Source organism: Mandrillus leucophaeus, unplaced genomic scaffold, assembly GCF_000951045.1.
Source record: "Mandrillus leucophaeus isolate KB7577 unplaced genomic scaffold, Mleu.le_1.0 Scaffold700, whole genome shotgun sequence".
In the NCBI taxonomy this organism is placed as follows: domain Eukaryota; kingdom Metazoa; phylum Chordata; class Mammalia; order Primates; family Cercopithecidae; genus Mandrillus; species Mandrillus leucophaeus.
Window position 1 is genome coordinate 1603524 of NW_012107587.1, and position 18202 is coordinate 1621725.

General features: G+C 38.3%; 1 protein-coding gene across 8 annotated transcripts in view; it reads right to left on the reverse strand.

The window, feature by feature from the left end:
- Positions 1 to 18202, reverse strand: part of BDNF (brain-derived neurotrophic factor) — a 78551-nt gene that overhangs the window by 51330 nt on the left and 9019 nt on the right. Inside the window, exon 1 of one of the 8 annotated variants that reach the window (XM_011964720.1) lies at positions 552 to 884. The exons of 5 other annotated variants lie outside the window; for them this stretch is intronic. Coding sequence is in view for 1 of the 3 variants with exons in the window: in XM_011964717.1 (XP_011820107.1) it covers positions 226 to 291 (66 nt within the window). In the remaining 2 variants the exon portion in view is untranslated. Of the gene's footprint in view, positions 1 to 225; positions 309 to 551; positions 885 to 18202 lie in introns of those variants that run through there. 2 more of the 8 variants (XM_011964724.1, XM_011964717.1) reach the window with 2 other exon arrangements.

The window sequence follows — 18202 nt, forward strand, 5'->3', positions numbered from 1 at the left end:
CCCGCAGCTTCGAGGGGTGTTCCAGCCCCAGCCCCAGTCCCGGGGAACCCCGCGTCCCGCGCCCTCTGCAGAAACCCCGGCTGTGCGCGCTGGGGCGTGAGGGAGCGAGTGAGAATCGCACGCCCTGAGGTCTTGCTCCCCTAGCTTTCAACTCTCCCCTTCCTCCCCATCCCAGCACCTAAGTTCTCTGGGAATGGGCGTGCTTTTCCCGGGCCACAGACACACCTTCCCGCACCTTCCCGCACTACGGAGCTTGCGAACGCGAGCACACAATGAAATCGCACAGAGCATGGGGGCTATTGGTTTACTCCGCTGCCTTAAACACGCCGGCTTAAACAGAGTTCGCGCACTGACCTCTCTAGAGTTTGCCTAATAGGAATTCAATCAAGATAATAACAGCATTTTTTATTGATGAACGCCCCCAGATAACGTTACACCAAGTTACTTGTTCCAGCCAGGAAGCCCAGGCAATGACAGACCTTGCTAAAGCCACACGCTTTCTAGCAGACCAAACAGAAAAACCGAAAGAGAAAGAAAGAAAACAAACCCACCTTTTCAGACACTACTTGTCAAAGTAACCATCAAGGCAGCTGCTCTGGGAAAGACTTCGGCCCCAAAACTCCCAGACTCTATTATTTTTTCACGTTCCCTTTGCTTAAAGGGGGGAGGGGGCGCGAGTCTTTAGTGCCCGGTATGTACTCCTTCTGTTCTGCAGCAAAGAAGTTAAATTATTGATAGTGGAAATTGCATGGCGGAGGTAATACTCGCACCCCATCAGCTAGAAGCTCCATTTGATCTCGGCAGAGGCAGGAAGATTTCATGCTAGCTCGCCGGGGGGAGCGGCAGCGAGAGCAGCCCTCTCCGCGGTGAATGGGAAAGTGGGTGGGAGTCCACGAGAGGGCTCCACGGTGCCTTGACGTGCGCTGTCATATGATACCTCCGCTGCCTCGAAATAGACACTCTAGTGCACGAATTACCAGAATCAAAATTCAGCGCATTTAAAATGATACATCTTTTATTAGAAGAGTTCCGTTCCAGGGCATTGCATGCTTTTGCAGATGTTTTCACTTCCAGCCCCAGCAAACACACATATAAGCTAACCCTTTTAATAACGAACCAGGGCAGCAAAGATAAATAAAAAATCTTCTGCTTTAACCAGAGTGGGGGTAGGGGATTCGAGGGTGGGGGCAGAACTGGCTCAGTTAATCCTCCCCCGCCCTCCACCCCCACCACTGCCCGCAGCAAAAGAGCAAATAGTCTTTCGGGTTCTCATTTGCCTGTAGCCAAGACCCATGGAGAGAACTTATATGGCTAGGTTCCAGAGGACATTTTCAATTATCCGTTTGATGAACTCTGTCAACCGTCTACCTGTGTTACTGCTTTAAGGCTAAATTTTCTTCTCATTAGTTCAACCAATTTGTGCAGACCTTAAAATTTAGAATAAAGAACAAGACAGCAGTACCGTACTTAACTCGGAGTCCCTGGACCTCCTCGGAGCATAAAAATCACCTGAGTGAGTGTTAAAATGAAGGTCCTTCCTCCTGAAATTGTGATTTAGTAGGGGTGGGGCAGGGTCCAGGAATTAGAATTTTAATAAATACCACAAGCAATTCGAATGCAGACAATCCGAAGTCACACTTTGAGAAGCACTCTCTTGGGGGTACAACACTGGGTATCAGAGGAATCTCCCACCAAGCCCACACCCAAATTCCGCAGGCAGCTTTCTGTGTATGTGCACTTTCCTGTAATCTCAAAGGGATTTGACCTAATAATTGCTAAGACTCATTGCTGTAAGAATTTCCCTAAAGACTCCAACATTAATTTTGCTAAAGGGAAAGATTTATAAACAGTTTCCTTTCCTGGACCCTCTTGTGGTTACCAAGAATGTGCTGTTGAACTGAATATATAATATTATTACATACTCAGTTCAGTTTACCTAAGGGTTTACAGTTAACAAAATGAATTCACTAACATTAGCTATTTTAGAACTTCTAAAGACTAGTGACAGAAATTATTTACCCGTTTTATAAAAGAAGAATCCGATCCTCTGCCAGGAAGTAATTTACCCACGTTCACACAGTGAAGTACCAGGGACAAGACTTCAGTGAACTCAAGAATTCCTGCTAGAAATAACCCTGCTTCCATCTCCCCCACCCTTTAAGTGAAGCTATCTGTTCCTTGGAAGTGTTATCAGAATGTGTGATCATTCAGAGCGCCTTTGCAAATTGTTGGACTAAATAGTCAAATTATTCAAATATATGCATATTCTTCGAGTGTCACACATTTAGCTTTGCACCTCTGTCAACTTGACAGAGCACATGACCAATACAAACTACCCTACAGCACAGATGGTGGAGTTTATTGTGGAATATTTAATGTATGTGAAATACGCAGGCTAACCAGAAAGCAGTAAAGGACAGAGGGCATGAAGCTGGGTACCGTTACCCCAGAGATCCTCTGTGTTGGTTCCCAGGTTGTAAGCTGAATGCAGACATAATTTCTTTTAGTAGCACAATACAATTTAAAAGGCTAGTGTTATAAACTAAAAAAATAAATACTTGTACTACGTTATAAAGGACTGGAGGAACCCTACTCCAAACTTTAACTTTGTTAACTTCAAACTGATGCTTCACATTTGCTTGAAAATGAGTTCTACCCTCAGGTTTTTAAGCTCAATTGTAATTTATTTCCTTCTGAAAAATACCTAGCAAGTTAATGCCAGGAATCTAAGCTAGCATTCTGAACGCTGCTCACTTAGAAGTTATGGCAAATCTTTTTCCTGCTAAATTCACATTGGCACGTCAGCATTTCTGCTGAAGGAAAAAGTGCTCTCATTTCCCAGACTCTGATTGGGTGGGTCTATGGCCAATCTTCTTTTTCCTACTCTCCCCTGACATTATATAAATAAATGTGTGTATCTTCGCTTTCCAGTGTGTGGTGCAGTTTTACTGAGGAAAAGACAGAGGAGTCAGAAATGTCAGGGATATTTAGAAAGAAAAGAAGATGAAATGCCAATTCAGATAACCATGATGAATCACACCTCTTAACACTTCTAAGCATTTCCAAACTTTCTGATCTGTGATTATAGCATTAGCAAAATTGTATGCGACCAGACTTAAAACACATACTTATTTGCCTTAAAAGTACATCTTACATTCAAAAACAATGAAGCCAAGGTAAACAAAAGTTGTACCAGTGCCTTGCATGGAATTCTAAATATTATTTTTTATTTGCTTAATTCAGGTAGCATATAGAGATAATTCTAGAGATCTAAAATCAAACCTTGTACAAAATTATTTCCCTATTGTAAGCAAAGATGATGCTGAGAATATAGGGCATGCATTTCTTATTCTTCTTAAAGATTGGCATGTGACATGATTGATATGTTTGGAGCAAAGTTTCCAAGTTTATAATCTGAACATTTTCTCTATTACTAAAATGAGGGAAAGTTTCACAGCTTGAAAAAAAGATGCTACCTATTTCACTTTTGTGGGGCTTAAAAATTAATTGTGAATTCGTCTGAATCTTTAATTTCTTTTTGGTTATGTTCTAATATGATCCTAACCCAATGTTCCAGTGGGGACAAAGGTCAGGAAGAAATGTGAATTCCCATCTATTCTTGTCAGGAAATATAAACTAATCCTCGTTACCCAAGTGGGAACAGAGGTAGTAGGCTTGACATTGACATGTTTTTTCTATTAATAATTTTAATTGGCTGAGGTCAATTCTATCATTATAAGCATTTTATATTTAATTATGTTTATTTAAGCTTCCTAGTTACTCCTACCTTCAGTCTTCCTTGCAAGAAAAAACAAAACGTTGTCTAGTCTAGTATCAAATAAGTTGGCCTAAAAAAACTGTTGAAAATTTCCGTAATTAGCATAGGGAAAATACTAAGTAAACAGAAAACTCTGCTACTGAGCAGAGTGGCAGAGGTGTTTTCAAATTCATGCTGGATAATTTGAAAGGCCCAGGCCAATGTTAAACTATGTCACTCACAATCCTTGAAATTCTTGTATAAGGCCTGTCCTGAGAAAAACCTTAAGGGAGATGTAATTTCCCTATTCATTAGATGGTATGTTCTCACTAAGCTTTTTATGAACCATAAGAATAGCTCTATACCATACTCAAATGTGTTCAAATTGGTCAACACCTGTTACAGGAGTTATGTAACCAGGCATAGTCATTAGTGGCAGACAAAAGAAAGGAACCACAGCCAGAAACTTTTAGAAGGGCCAAGACTAGGAGAGTAGAACAAGAGGGTCAAAAACTGATTCCATCTGGGAATAATATTTAGTTGGATCAAGAAAAACAACATAGAAACCATTAAGAAACTGTTGAGACTAAACCCCCAAACATATGAGAATCATCAACTTGTAGCCCTCCAAGTTACCAGATTTGTGCTGAAAACATTTAAAAATTAATAATGAAAAATAAGTTTGGTTTACTTGTTGTAATATTTCTGTAAGTGTGGTCAAAAGGGATGTGAGATTGTGGACATAAGTTAGAGCTGACAGTAATAAATAGCTGTGGTATTAGTTGGTTTTCTAGGAGAAAAGCCATGAGAAGAATTAACAAATTTAAACCAAAGGGTTTCAGGACATTGAATCAGATGAAAGATGAACATTAGCTTATTTTTGAGACTCACCTATTTAGGCTGTATGATGACTGGAGTGAGAGATTTTCTACCGCCAAATTTTATATTCTTCATGAAAAAAATGGAAAAAGAAAAATATGTAAAAAGATAACTAAAAAAAAAAACAAAAAAAAAAACGGAACTTCCTAAAATCAGATTTTAAAAACACACACTAAGAATTCGGCCTACTCTCATGTGATTCTGATATGAATCCACATAGCACCTCTTTTTAGTGGTCTTTTTGATCAAGGATGTGGGCAGGATGTGCAACTGGCCCTCTTTCTACCTCCAGATAGCACAGGCATGGTGAGAATGAAATCCTTAATAGTACATGTGTGAAGAATGGGTTAGGCTTTAGATTGGTCTCGCATATAGAATCATTTGGAAACATCCGAAACTCCTGACTTTCTCAACTTTAGTTTCCTTTCACTTCATAGCTACAGTCTTTCAGTTGATGAAAGATTGCTGAGTATCTACTATCCATCAGAGGCTATTCTATGGGCTGATACAGGCAGATGCATGAAATACATTTTAGTCCTTTACATGCTCATATTCTAGGATGTAAGAGTTGTATTTTAATCCATGGTGCCACTTGCAAATTTCTTAAGCCTAGGAAGTTTTGTTTTCTTTTCCCTTGCTGTAGGTTTGGTGTGTAGAAAGATGATGGTAAACATACCCCTTGTGGCCAGGGAGTGGTAGTGATGGATAGGAAACTTGCTCCCAAAGCTGGAGTGGCACTTAGAGACTGGGGAGGGCCCACCACAGTTAATCAGTCCCCAGTTATTTTGGTTAGCAGTGTTTTACAAAAGGTAGACAAAGGAGAAGGAGTGGATAGGGTGGGAGGGAGGAAATGAGACCATTTTTGTTTGGGACAAATAATTTTTCTAAATATGATAGATAGACCAATAAAAGATAGGTCCAGAAAGGATCTTAAGAGATTATCTCATCTTCCTCACTATTTGTAGGCCTATCATGGCAGACCAGGGAAGTAGACTACACATCCTTCTTCTGGGGAGCTATCTAGAATCCAGCAATGCTGGTGCTTGGAAGTCCTCCTGTAATGCATTTTTTGTTCCCGTTGCAATTTATATCTTATTTCATTTCATTCAACCTTAGTGAAGATGGAGAACAGCTGCTTACTAACCTCCTTGTGTTATTAAGTCACCACTCAGACTTTTCTCATAGCAAAAGATCAGATCTCACAACCTTTCTTCATAAACTCCGACTTTCAACCCATTAATCATTTCCCTTGGTCTACCCTGGACCTCCTCCAAGGTTTCTATATTTTTCTGAAAATGTGAAGCCCCAAACCAGACATGTGTGTGAAATTATCCAGGGCTCAGGAAACACAGGAGTCATGAATTATCTGAACACAGCTGTTGGGAAAAACTAAAGGGAAGATTCAATCAGATTGACAAATCCTCCCCTTGCAACTTGGAGACAGAGTAGTGGTTGTTTAATAAAAAGATGAGCCTTCATAACAAAGCTATGTCTTCTGTCTTTAGCTTTTAAATGAAGCATTATTTTCAAAACAAACAACTCTTGAATAGAACATTTAGCTTTCACTGTTTTCCTCCTCAACAAAATTGTTTAAGAACCAGTGGCTTTTCCGTACTCCATTTAAAATCCCAAGTTGTAGACCTTTAACATTTAAATTGGATTTTTGCTTTCATATTCTCAGGTGCTTATTATATACTGATATAATTTCTCTCAAATATAAGGTCTATGAAATACTACACTACTTTGGAAGCTTTACCTTTCACCTAAATTGAAGCATTTCTTTTCATTTTGTCTGCACACAAAATCCAGTTAGAATAAAGTGAATAAAACAAAGTTGAATTCAGTAAAAAAGAATTATGCTAACCTACATGATACCTAGAATCAAGTCTTCATAAACTCATCAAGTATGTCTCCATTATGGCCTTACAACCCAATGTGACCAAATCATGGGATCAGCAGAGATATTGTTCCCATGACCCATGGTTGTCTGTTCAGGAGATATTCTATGGTGACTGCAAAATCAATCCAGTTGGTCCAAGAAGATATGAAGCCAGATATAGAATAAAGTTTTAGCACTCTAAAAAAAAATGGGGTAGCAGAGGAAAATGTTTACTTCCTCTTCATAATATCACCTTGAGAAATCGTCTGGGGACTTTGTAGCCAAAAAGAGACTACTACAAGTGTTTGCTGTAAGTAGGTACTACTGAAACTTTAGTCAGCCAGTGAGAGGGACCAAGGAGTGGTAAGTCTAGTTGGATATAGGAAAGGCTAATGCTGATACAGATGAATAGGACAAATATAATGTTTCATAAAAGTTGAAGACAGAGAGATGGGGTGGAATGGGGAATGAATTGGTGAGAGTACAGCTATGAATTTAAATTCCAACCCCCATAATTGTTTTTTTGTTTGATTGGTAGTCACTGCCATGTATGTACTCTGGGAAATTACTTCTTTTTTGCTGCTTGGACAGTAGTCATGACCTGGGAATGGGGGGGTTGTGTGTGTGGGAGGTGAGATATTATATGGCTAGATATCCAATTTTGGAAGTCGGATGTCGATGCCATAATTCAAACTAAATATATTTCTGAGACACAAACTAAGACCATAGTCAGTTTTCCTCAAGACAGTTTCCATGCTGAATTAGAAAAATGAAAACCAACACTTCCTTTATTACCAGATTTCATGTGTCTCCCAAATGCAGTAAAATGTTTAATATTGAGGATCTTTTATTTCATAGGCATGTTTTCCTGAAGGCCTTGAAAAGAATGAGCCAAACATATGACCATCCACTGGTCTTTTTAATTTAAGTAAGTTCCCAGTATAAACAACGAAGTTAGCTTTGCTTTGTTCATCCCTTTATGTTGATACTAAATACTGATTTGAACTACTATTCTCACATAATAAACATATTCTTATAGCATTATAACCAGATTGTGGATGTAGATCATGTTAGAACTACTTTGCAAGCCAGATTTCCATCACCTTCCATCTTGTCTGCACATAAAAACTAATTAGAGCAAAGTGAGTAAAAATAAGTTGAATTCTATAAAGAAGAATCATGCTAATCTACATGATGCCAATTTATCTCAAAAGTATGTACAAGTTTGACATATTCTTGACTATTTCTTAGATTAATTTTGTTTTCTAATGTTACTTTTTATCATTGTACTTTTGGAAATTCATATCGTTATTTTTATGATTTTGCTCTCTGTTTCTAGAAAGCATTTATAAAACATCAGATTTACCCTTTAGTTAATCAATGTTTATAAGAGCACAATTTTAGAAGAGTATTTAGTAATAAAAGTTAATCACAAAAGCAGAATTATATGTATGGATATTATATGAGGAACAAAGAAATTGCTCCAAAGAGTATTTCGTTGTAACATAAGGAGGGTTTAAAAATAAAAATTTTAAATGAGCAAATGTTTTCTAACGTTTTAAGAGTAGGGATATTAATAAATACAAATAATTTTAGAAGTCCTCTTTTTTTTTTTTTTTTTTGATACAGAGTTTCACTCTGTCGCCCAGGCTGGAGTGCAATGGTGTGATCTTGGTTCACTGCAACCTCCGCCTCCTGGGTTCAAGCGATTCTCCTGCCTCAGCCTCCCGAGTAGCTGGGATTACAGGCATATGCCACCATGCCCGGCTCATTTTTTAAGTTTTAGTAGAGACGGAGTTTCACCATATTGGTCAGGCTGGTCTCAAACTCCTGACCTCAGGTGATCCACCCGCCTCAGCATCCCAAAGAGCTGGGATTACAGGCGTGAGCCACCGTGCCTGGCTAGAATTCCTCTTTTATTTCTTGATCACTTTGGGGAAAATCTAGTAGTCGTCGTCATTTTCTTGGGGTGGAGGACCAGGAGTGAAAAGAATTTTGTCACTGAAAATCAAATAAAGCTGTTGTCAAATCTCAGATAAAAGAACCAAATGAAGTAACTCTGAAACAAGTAATAATATAGGAATCAATGAAAACTTGAAGTTTCAAATTTTAGCTCGTGTCTCAATAGTCATAAAGTAACTACAGTATATTTAAGAAGTATAAAGTATAATTAGTTTTGTCCTACCATTTTGAAATTAATAATATCTTAGTAGAATGCTATTAAAGTGTTGTTATACTTATGTTTTAGTAATTAATCTGTTTTTAATTTTATTTTGAATATTAAAATAATTAAAATCTTGCACAGACTGTCCATTGTTTCCTTTTGATATGACTATTAGGAAATAGAAGAAATATCTTTGTCATATGATATTATTATTATTATTATTATTATTTTTAGACAGAGTCTCGCTCTGTTGCCCAGGCTGGAGTGCAGTGGCGTGATCTCTGCTCACTGCAAGCTCTGCCTCCCGGGTTCACGCCATTCTCCTGCCTCAACCTCCTGAGTAGCTGGGACTACAGGCGCCCGCCACCACTCCCGGCTAATTTTTTTGTATTTTTAGTAGAGACGGGGTTACCATGTTAGCCAGGATGGTCTCCATCTCCTGACCTTGTGATCTGCCTGCCTCGGCCTCCCAAAGTGCTGGGGTTACAGGCGTGAGCCACCGTGCCCGGCCTGTTGTATAATATTATTTTAAGGCCCAGATAGCAGTCAAAAGAACTTGGGCCCTAATTTGAACTGTCAGTTTCTGGTTATGTAACCTGGGCAAGTGACTTCACTAGCCCAGGATTGTTCAGATAGATACCGTAAGGGCCATATAATTGTTTATTGAATAAATTGAGAGATCTACCACTGTGCACGTCAGTTGTCCAATCAATAAAATGAGGTCAGTGGGCTACAAACTGAGTTTGCTAAACCTGGTGACACATTCAGACCTTATCTCAGAAAGAAGAGATGATTTAGGTGATTTCAACGCATGAGGTGAATCAGTGAGCTAGATCATTTGTAAGGTACTTTTTCTATCTAAATTTGAACTCCTTTCAGGAACTGTAGATCATTTGGAAACTAAACTTGGAATTCATGCAATTATTTCCCGTGATTTTAGGGGAAATAATTGCATGAATTTCAAGTTTAATTTACCAAATGATCTACAGTTCCTGAGCCAAGGTAAGGATTTATAGTCTTCCAGCCATCATATTACTTAGTTATCTCTGACAAAGCTTTAGGTGGACTTTTTCATACATCAAAATGTCCTTCAAGATCATCCCTTTCTGCTAGGCTGCTTTCAGAGCTCTGGGACATATCAAATCCATTATGTGTTCATGGTATCCTTCCCTGAATAAATCAGAGTGGAGGTGGGATGAAGGCTCTCCATGGATTTCCACATCTTTGATCACTTATATGACTTTGGCAGCTCTGCAGAGACCACTGACTTGTGTGCTATCTAAGACATAACGGTATGCATCCAATCCCTCATTTAAAACCACATCTTTCTAGGAGCTGCTTTCTAGGAGGAAGATGGATGAAGTAAATATATCAGGAAGATGCCCAAGTAGATACACGACTCCCTTACCCAGGATATATCCCAGCTTAGTTTCTAGAGCTAGTATCCAGAATTCTGAGTTGGTGCAAAGACACAAAGGACCCAGACACCAATTCCTGGCATGCTCCCAAATGAAATGCTATTTTCAGGAAGGTTGCAAGTTTGGAGTGGATCCTTTGGAGGAAGAGCATTGAATTGCACAAGGAAAGCCAATAAACATTTTAGTCCCCAACAGGGACTATAAGCCTTGTAATTATGTTTTAGACTGTGCTTGTCCATCCTCTTCTTCTCCGTATCTGTAAACAACATGTTAGCTTTGGAGGTTTGTCATCCACTGTGTGTCTTTGGAGAGGGTGTTCCTCATCACAGCATCTGCAGTATTATAGCCAGTAACAGCTCGAAAAGGCAAACTTATGAAATGGCTTCTAAACATACTAAGTCCTAATCCAAACAATTTATAACGTTTCTTACTCAATAACTCTCAGAAGTCAACTGACTTGGAACTGCCCTAAACAAGTTAAGAAAGGAGTCAGACATCATCCATTGGGTTAATAAACTAAAGTGGAAGGAAGAACATGCAGGTGAAAAGTTTCAGATTCTAATCTCTTCAGTGACTATATACTTATGTCTGGATAATTCTGTATCTTGATAGTGTTTTAAGTGTGATGATAATTATAATAATAACAGCTAAGAGTGAACAGTGATTTGTAGATTAGTGATTAAAAGAAGGGCGTTGACATTAGACAGACCTAAGTTTGAACCCAGCTTTGCCACTTATTGGATCTGCTAATTTAAGATAGTAAATTAATTACTGATGCCTCAGTTTCCTTATCTTTAAAAGAAAAATAATCATCTTTGCCTAGAAAGATTGTTGTGAGGATTCAGTGAACTATGGAAATGCAGAATCCTCACCATAGTGAGCTCAACAAGGTTAGATTTTATTATTAATGTATATGATCCTCACCAAACATTTTAACACTTTTTCCGTTTTATGATTATGAAAACTGGGCTTCAAAAAGGATAGGTGACAATTAGCTATTTGAAAATCTCTCATCGGTTAGCAAAGATCGAAATGATTCTAAAGTAGCACTCCTGGAAATGAATTGTGAGACTCATGGCCATCTAAAGAGTTGCGGTCAAGATCTTGTAAGATAATGTGCATGTAAACCATCTGATAATGGGATACCCAGATTAAATCTGGGTGGTAGCTATAACATGGGGAGGCATAAATTTATAGTGGACTTTGGAATCAGAAAACTTTGGGTTTCAAGTTTAGCTTCCCCACTTCAGATTTTCTGTGTCAGTTTGGGCAAGTTACTTAAATTCTCTGAGCTCTAGTTTTCTTCATCTATCTCTGAGAGTTGCTTTGAGGGTTAAGTAATATATGCCAAATACAAAACAAATAACAGCACTAGATGAATGCAGAATAAATGTCATCCCACATAATTACAATGTGCATATCCTTTCCCATGGTGTAGTAATGACAAACAGGAAGAGTTTCAGTAATCTGTTGGGTTAGTGAGGTCAGAACAGGTATTTTAAGCAATGCTGAGTTAATGACTAGAATCTGAACTTTTTATCTTTTTCAATGGAGTTATGGATTGCTAGTGTAATGGGGTTGTGCTGGTGATACTAAAGATAAACGTTAGAGTAATAGCAAGCTCAGTCAATAGAAACATGCTTACCATGCCCTGGCCTTCTCAGTATTTGGTCCTTTCCTCACTTGGCAGCTTGTCTAATGGCAAATGTGAATTTTAAACATTTTCTCCCAATGCCAGTTTCCTTTTGCCAGGAAGGAAACCACAATGGCTAATGTTGACATTGACTAAATTAACATTTCTGAATCTATGCTGTGTTAATAAGTGCTTCTCAAATGTTCTGTTGTTAAATATGTGTGGGAAATGTTACACAGTAGTATTTACGTGCTTTCTCACCAGTATACATCACAGACACCTTCATATCACATGTCAGTTTTATAGATACTTCAAAATACATTGATACTTATCATTACTTCAAAATCATAATTTTTTTTGCTGTTAGACCTTATTTAATGCATTAAAAAGCATATATATTTACCATATCACATATGTTATTTTAAATGTTTTTATGACTGTACATCAATTCCTTTGGCTTCCTTTGTAATCTGACATGTTTATTTCATTCACTTAGATTTTTTTTTTTTTTTTTGAGACAAAGTCTCACTGTGTCACCCAGGCTGTAGTGCAGTGGCTGATCTTGGCTCACTGCAACCTCTATCTCCCAGGTTTAAGTGATTCTTGTGCCTCAGCCTTCCAAGTAGGTTGGATTACAGGTACGTGCCACCACGTCCAGCTAATTTTTTGTTTTTGGTAAAGACAGGGTTTTGCCATATTGGCCAGGCTGATCTGGAACTCCTGACCTCAAGTGATCCACCCGCCCTGGCCTCCCAAAGTGCTGAGATTACAGGCATGAGCCATCGCGCCTGGCCCCATTTAGACATTTTTATGAGAAGGGTTTACATAGGCTTTACCAGACTGCCAAGATAGTTGAGTCCATGGCATAAAAGTCATTACAATGAGCAATTCTTTTTTTTTCCTTTTTTTTGCATATCCAGCCCAGGTTGGAGTGCAATGGCATGATCTCGGCTCACTACAACCTCTGCCTCCCTGGTTCAAGTTATTCTCCTGCCTCAGCCTCCTGAGTAGCTGAGGTTACAGGCATGAACCACTAATTGTCTGTATTTTTAGTAGAGACAGGGTTTTGCCATGTTGGCCAGGCTGGTCTGGAACTCCTGACCTCAAGTAATCCACTCACCTCGGCCTCCCAAAGTGTTGGGATTACAGGCATTAGCCACCGTGCTGGGCATTAGAGCAATTCTTAAACATTGATTATGGAAGTTATTGGCAAGGAAGAAGTCCTTAGCAGAGGAGGAAGGTGAAAGCAGAAGAAATAATTGTTTCCTACTAAAGTAGCCAGAGCAACAATGAGCATGCAAGGTAGAGAACAGTCAATTCAAGAGCCCCTGTATAATTAGAACTCCATCGCGACTTCCCTTTTTATTTCTCAATTTTCTCCACATTCCCTCTCTTTTCTCTATTCACTCACCCTGCAATGCCCTATCCCAAAGGCTTTGGATGTTTGTGGCACATTTCTGCAATCACCTGATTTGTGAATTTTTTCCTTGTAGTAACCTTATTACTTAGAGACAGGAGGTGGTTGATATATTTCCTTAAAGCTGCAGGAATCAATTCTAACTCCTTTTGGTACTAATGAGCAAGGTGCTCCAAGGAAATTTCTAGATAGCATAACATTATAACACGCACTCTGGGAGCAAAGATCTCAGAGCATTTTCTGCTGCTGTTTAGGAAAATTGTTGGTCGCCTTTCCGAGGATGTGAAGATTTTGGAGTGGATTTAATATTCACTCAGAGGTTAAAAACTTTGACAAAGTACATTTTACTTCCTGTAGTGGTCTCGGAAATGCCCACAGTGGGTCAAAATGTCCCATACAAGCTACAGCTTTCTCCCAGCTTCAGGCTGAATTGTTAAATCCAGAGGTCACATGTCACTAAACTGCTGGTTTTTAGAAGCTAGACTTTAAAGATTTTTTATTTTTAAATTAATATTTTGTAATATATTTTGCCATTTGTCTAAAATAGAATGATGTCTGTTATCCCCAGTGCATCAGAAGTTATTTTAAATATGGCATCTTTATAAAAGTCAATAGCTGCCTCATCAAAGGGCAATCATGTCTAGTGTGGGTGGCTGTGCCAATTGTTTTTGAACTACTGCAGCAATCTAGCCAATCCCAGGGAATGGCTTGCAGTCTTCCTACACCCACATTTTTTTTCTTAATTATCTCCACCAGGCTGAGTTAGTTAAGGACAGATCTATAGCATTTCCTGGATGTCAAAATGCCCACATACCTTCTGCAATCCTTGGGCTACCCGCTCCCTTTCATGTTTCTTTTGGTTTGTCCATCTAATTATCTATTATCATGTGTATATAATGCATTATTCATGAGACCCAGGCCATTTCAGGATGTAATATCTTTGAATTTAAAAGGAAATGACCTGAAAAATTAGAACTTCTGCTTGCCCAAAGAAAATAAACAGTAAATTTGATAGTGGGTCTTCCATTGCACCACCTCTTTTTAAAAATAATCCGCAGAAATTTGAGATCACTCTCTAAATTAAAACTTTCTCAGTCATCATTCCATAAATGAACAGGTTCAACACCAAGATTCCTTCTATTCTGGGTTCGAATATATTACTTTGATTTTTTTCACGATATACTTCTTAACAAGTTAAAAATTTGTGGTACCCCAAATTGTAAATCATCAAAAGTTAGGGTAACTTAGCCTTACTTTCCCCAACACTGCAAGAAATGGTTATAGACTATATCTTTTATATCACTCAAATTTGGGATGGAAATGGAATATGGAGGTTATTCTGAGAACATCTCTTTTGTTTTATGTGTGAGGAAGCAGAGATCAAGAGTGACTGATTGACTTTTTTAGGTACTGACAAGTGGTTGGAAGTAAAACCTAAACTCAGGCTTTTAATCTTATTCACTGTGTTCTCTTGAAAAAAGGAATCTTATGAGTCTAGAAGTCTGTCCCCTTCTAAGGATTGGAACAAATAAAGAGACCAGTCTTTGTCTCTAGGCCGCAAGATCCACCAAGATAGGGATCATTTGGTCTTATTTATTCTTGAATCTCCAGATTGTAATACAGTTCCTAGCACATAATGGCAAATGATGTGTTGCAAATTAATACTTACAAAATAAAATTATGAATGCTGGAGTCTCTATAGAAAGTATACCTTTTAGGCAAAACGGGAAATGGTCAGCCAAGCTCATGATCCACATAAGTATCAGAATATCTACTAAGATAAACAGGTACCCAGCGTTCAAGACTGGGATGAAATTCCAGAGGGTCAAAAGAAAACAAGCCAGCATGAATTCATGTATCAGATATGGGCTGGGCTAAGTGACCTCTGAGAACCTTCCCAGACCCCAGATTCTATGACTCACAAGTAAAAGTAATGTACATTTTGGCTTTGGCTCTTGTTATTCTCTGTATTTGTTTTTTTTGGGGAATTAGCAACTATGACTTAGATGGTATGTCAACTAGAGGAAGAGTTCTGCTGTCTTTGAGTTTCTAACTGTGGCAGAGGGAAACACTGTCTTAGGAAGGCTAGTTAAAACTTTCCATTAGGCCTGAAAATTTCGAAAACTATTTGTAGACAATGTTTTAAATTTAATTAAATAAATCAAAATAGGAGAAAATAATGTCTACAGCTCCTCTGATGCCTTAGTGGAGTTTAAGGCAGCATGGTCTAGAGAGGAACAAACACAAATTTCCTTAAAATTTGAAGAAAGATTCTGAGTTAGTCTTTACATCTTACTGGTAGTGTAGTATTAGATAATTCTGCACCTTACTTTTCTCATCTGTAAAAGGTGATTGGTGATTCTTCCCTTACATGACTGATAAGGAAATCAAATGAAACCTGTAAAGAGCTGTCAAAGTACTCTATGAATCTAAAGTGTTATTACTAGGAAATACAAGTAAAGTCTGCACTGCCGCAGAAAAATATCTTCTAGGACTATTTTATAATGTTGGAAAGAAAGAAGAAAAAAATATCCAGCAGAATTTTAAAAACTCAGAATGAACACTCTAAAAATTACCAAATGAGATTAGAGGCAGGGATAAAGAATTCATCCTTCCATCTCTGCACCATAGTGTTTTAGGGGTATTAATCTTTATGAAACACGTGTATCTTTCTCAAAAGACACTTGTTAAAGCAGCAGCTCTACATTCCAAAGTAAAAGAGGAAAGATGTCATATTTTTGAAACTATAATCACCTTTAAGCCAAAAAGGGGAGAAATTTTTTTGTTGTTGAAAAATTTAATCTTTCTTGCTTTAAGACCTCTATTTCCATAGCACTCAATGATGGTAAGCTTTCACTAGATGCTAATGTTTATTTTTATTGCTAAGTACTACGCAATGTTCTTGACATAGATTATGGCATGTAAATTTAAGAGACTCACTGCTTGTTAAATTCCCACTAGAAAACACACACAGAGACACACACGCCCATACACACACACACACACACACACACACAGAGCAGTAGCAGATCAGCAGAGAAAGACACCAGCCAAAGAAAGATAATTTGAGATACTTCTGAGGTAGCAGTTGTAAAATTAAAATAAGCAACTCATTAAATTATCCATAGAGTGAAAAGAAAGCTGCAAAAATAGATATTTTTCTGGCAAGTCAGTGCTTTTCAGAACAAATTTAGTTTTCAGCAGAGCTTTTAAATCTGATGATATCAGTTCATATTCATTAGAGTTATTTAAATGGTTAGACTAGTTTGTCTTAATTAAAATCAAAGAGTAGCTTTACTGGCCTTTGATAGAAGTATATTTAATAAAAAATATGCTCAGTTAGACATCATTTTAACTGACAGATTGTAAGCAATATGATCAAGTGAATGTTACTTGAGCAAGTTTGAGTCTGGTCCCAAAAATCACAGAATTAAAAAATAAAAACCCTTTGTAAATCATGCTTTAATGCTGGTTTTCCCTTATTTCTGTTTGTTGGCTGATTATCTATTTTGTGGTCATCCAGTCCCTTGCCTTCTTTCTCTCACTGCCTGATTTTGGAATGTTGTTTCTTACTAAAGCTTCCCCTAGAGGACAGGCCAGGAAAAGGAAAGAAACTAAATTCACCAGCTTCTCTTCTTATTAAGAATTTAGATCAGAGATTTGATGGGGAAAGAGACTGGCAAATGAAACGGGAAGCTTATGTATGTTGATTTTAGATATTTAAAAGCCTTCTTTCCAATGTACAATAGACAATTGAAAAATAATATTTTATAAGCCAACTAATCACTTGCTTTTAAAATCCCCACTTACTACCTTGAGCATATACATTAGATTATGTTTTAAAATAACTAGTACTCTGGTTCAATCAAATGAAAATGCTATATGCAAAGAGAACGTCATAATGATACCTCCTATTTATGGAGTGCCTGCTTCCCAGTTTGCAAAGCCCTTATGGACATTCTCTTCAATCCTCCAAAAATTGCTGTGTTGTAGGTCTTACTATCAATGACACTGAAAAAGCTACTGGCAGGATGCATATATTCTCATCTGAATCAATACTGGTATACTCCATTGGGGGAGCTAGACCAAGCTAAAATCTCACATACAGAAATATTAATATGCAAGACCAGGGGGTATAAAAGTAGGCTAGGTTACTGTTGATTTAGTAGCAGCTAGGTTAAAATTCTCTCTTTCCTCTTTCTTCCCTTCTCTCTGTCACCTTCTAGTCTTCTGACTGATTCCAAGCAGGACAATTGGAATGTCTTGCCTTCATGCTGAAGAGCTCTTGGTAAATACACATAAACAGTGAATATCAGGTGCAGCATTCTTAAAGTGATATTCATTTCCACAACACTTTAGGTGAAACCATGTCATCTTACAAGTCGAGTTTGTGTGTGTGTGTGTGTGTGTGTGTGTGTGTAGAGGATGACGTGACACTTTTGAGGTTTATTTAAGTTGTTAAAGATCTCAAGGTTACAAGACTTAGACTGTTAAGCATTTTTCCTCCCAGGGACACGAAATCTACAATTTTCTCAGTTCAATTGTCAGCTAAATTGGCAAGTCAACTAAAAGGATAATATTCCCTTAACGATGCATTCATTTGAAGCCCTAGCAACTGTATTAGGCAGCAGCGAGTATTCTCTAGCAAGGGATGGCGCGGGGAGAGGGAACTCTGCAATTTAGAGTGACAGATGATTTCTTTCCCATCCATCAAGCTGCCTCAAAATGTCACAATATTTACACCTCTTTCTTGGTGAATTAGAATCCAGAGACAAGCAGACAGAAAGAAAAAAATAATAATTCCGGCCGGTTGCCGCCTGATTGGGAAAAGCAAGCGTTGCACCTTTAAATTCTGCTCCTCCATTCCCCGTTCCGCGAACCCCTCCTCCCTTCCCGGGATTTTGCAATAAATCTCCCAGTTCTGCGTTCAGCCCTGCAGATCCGTATTTAAAACAGCACCATCTGGGAAGGGTGGGTGGCGATGGTGATGCGGGCGCCTTGGAGTTCCTTTGCAGCACGCTTGGAATTGCATCAGACTGATCAGAAATCCCCCCG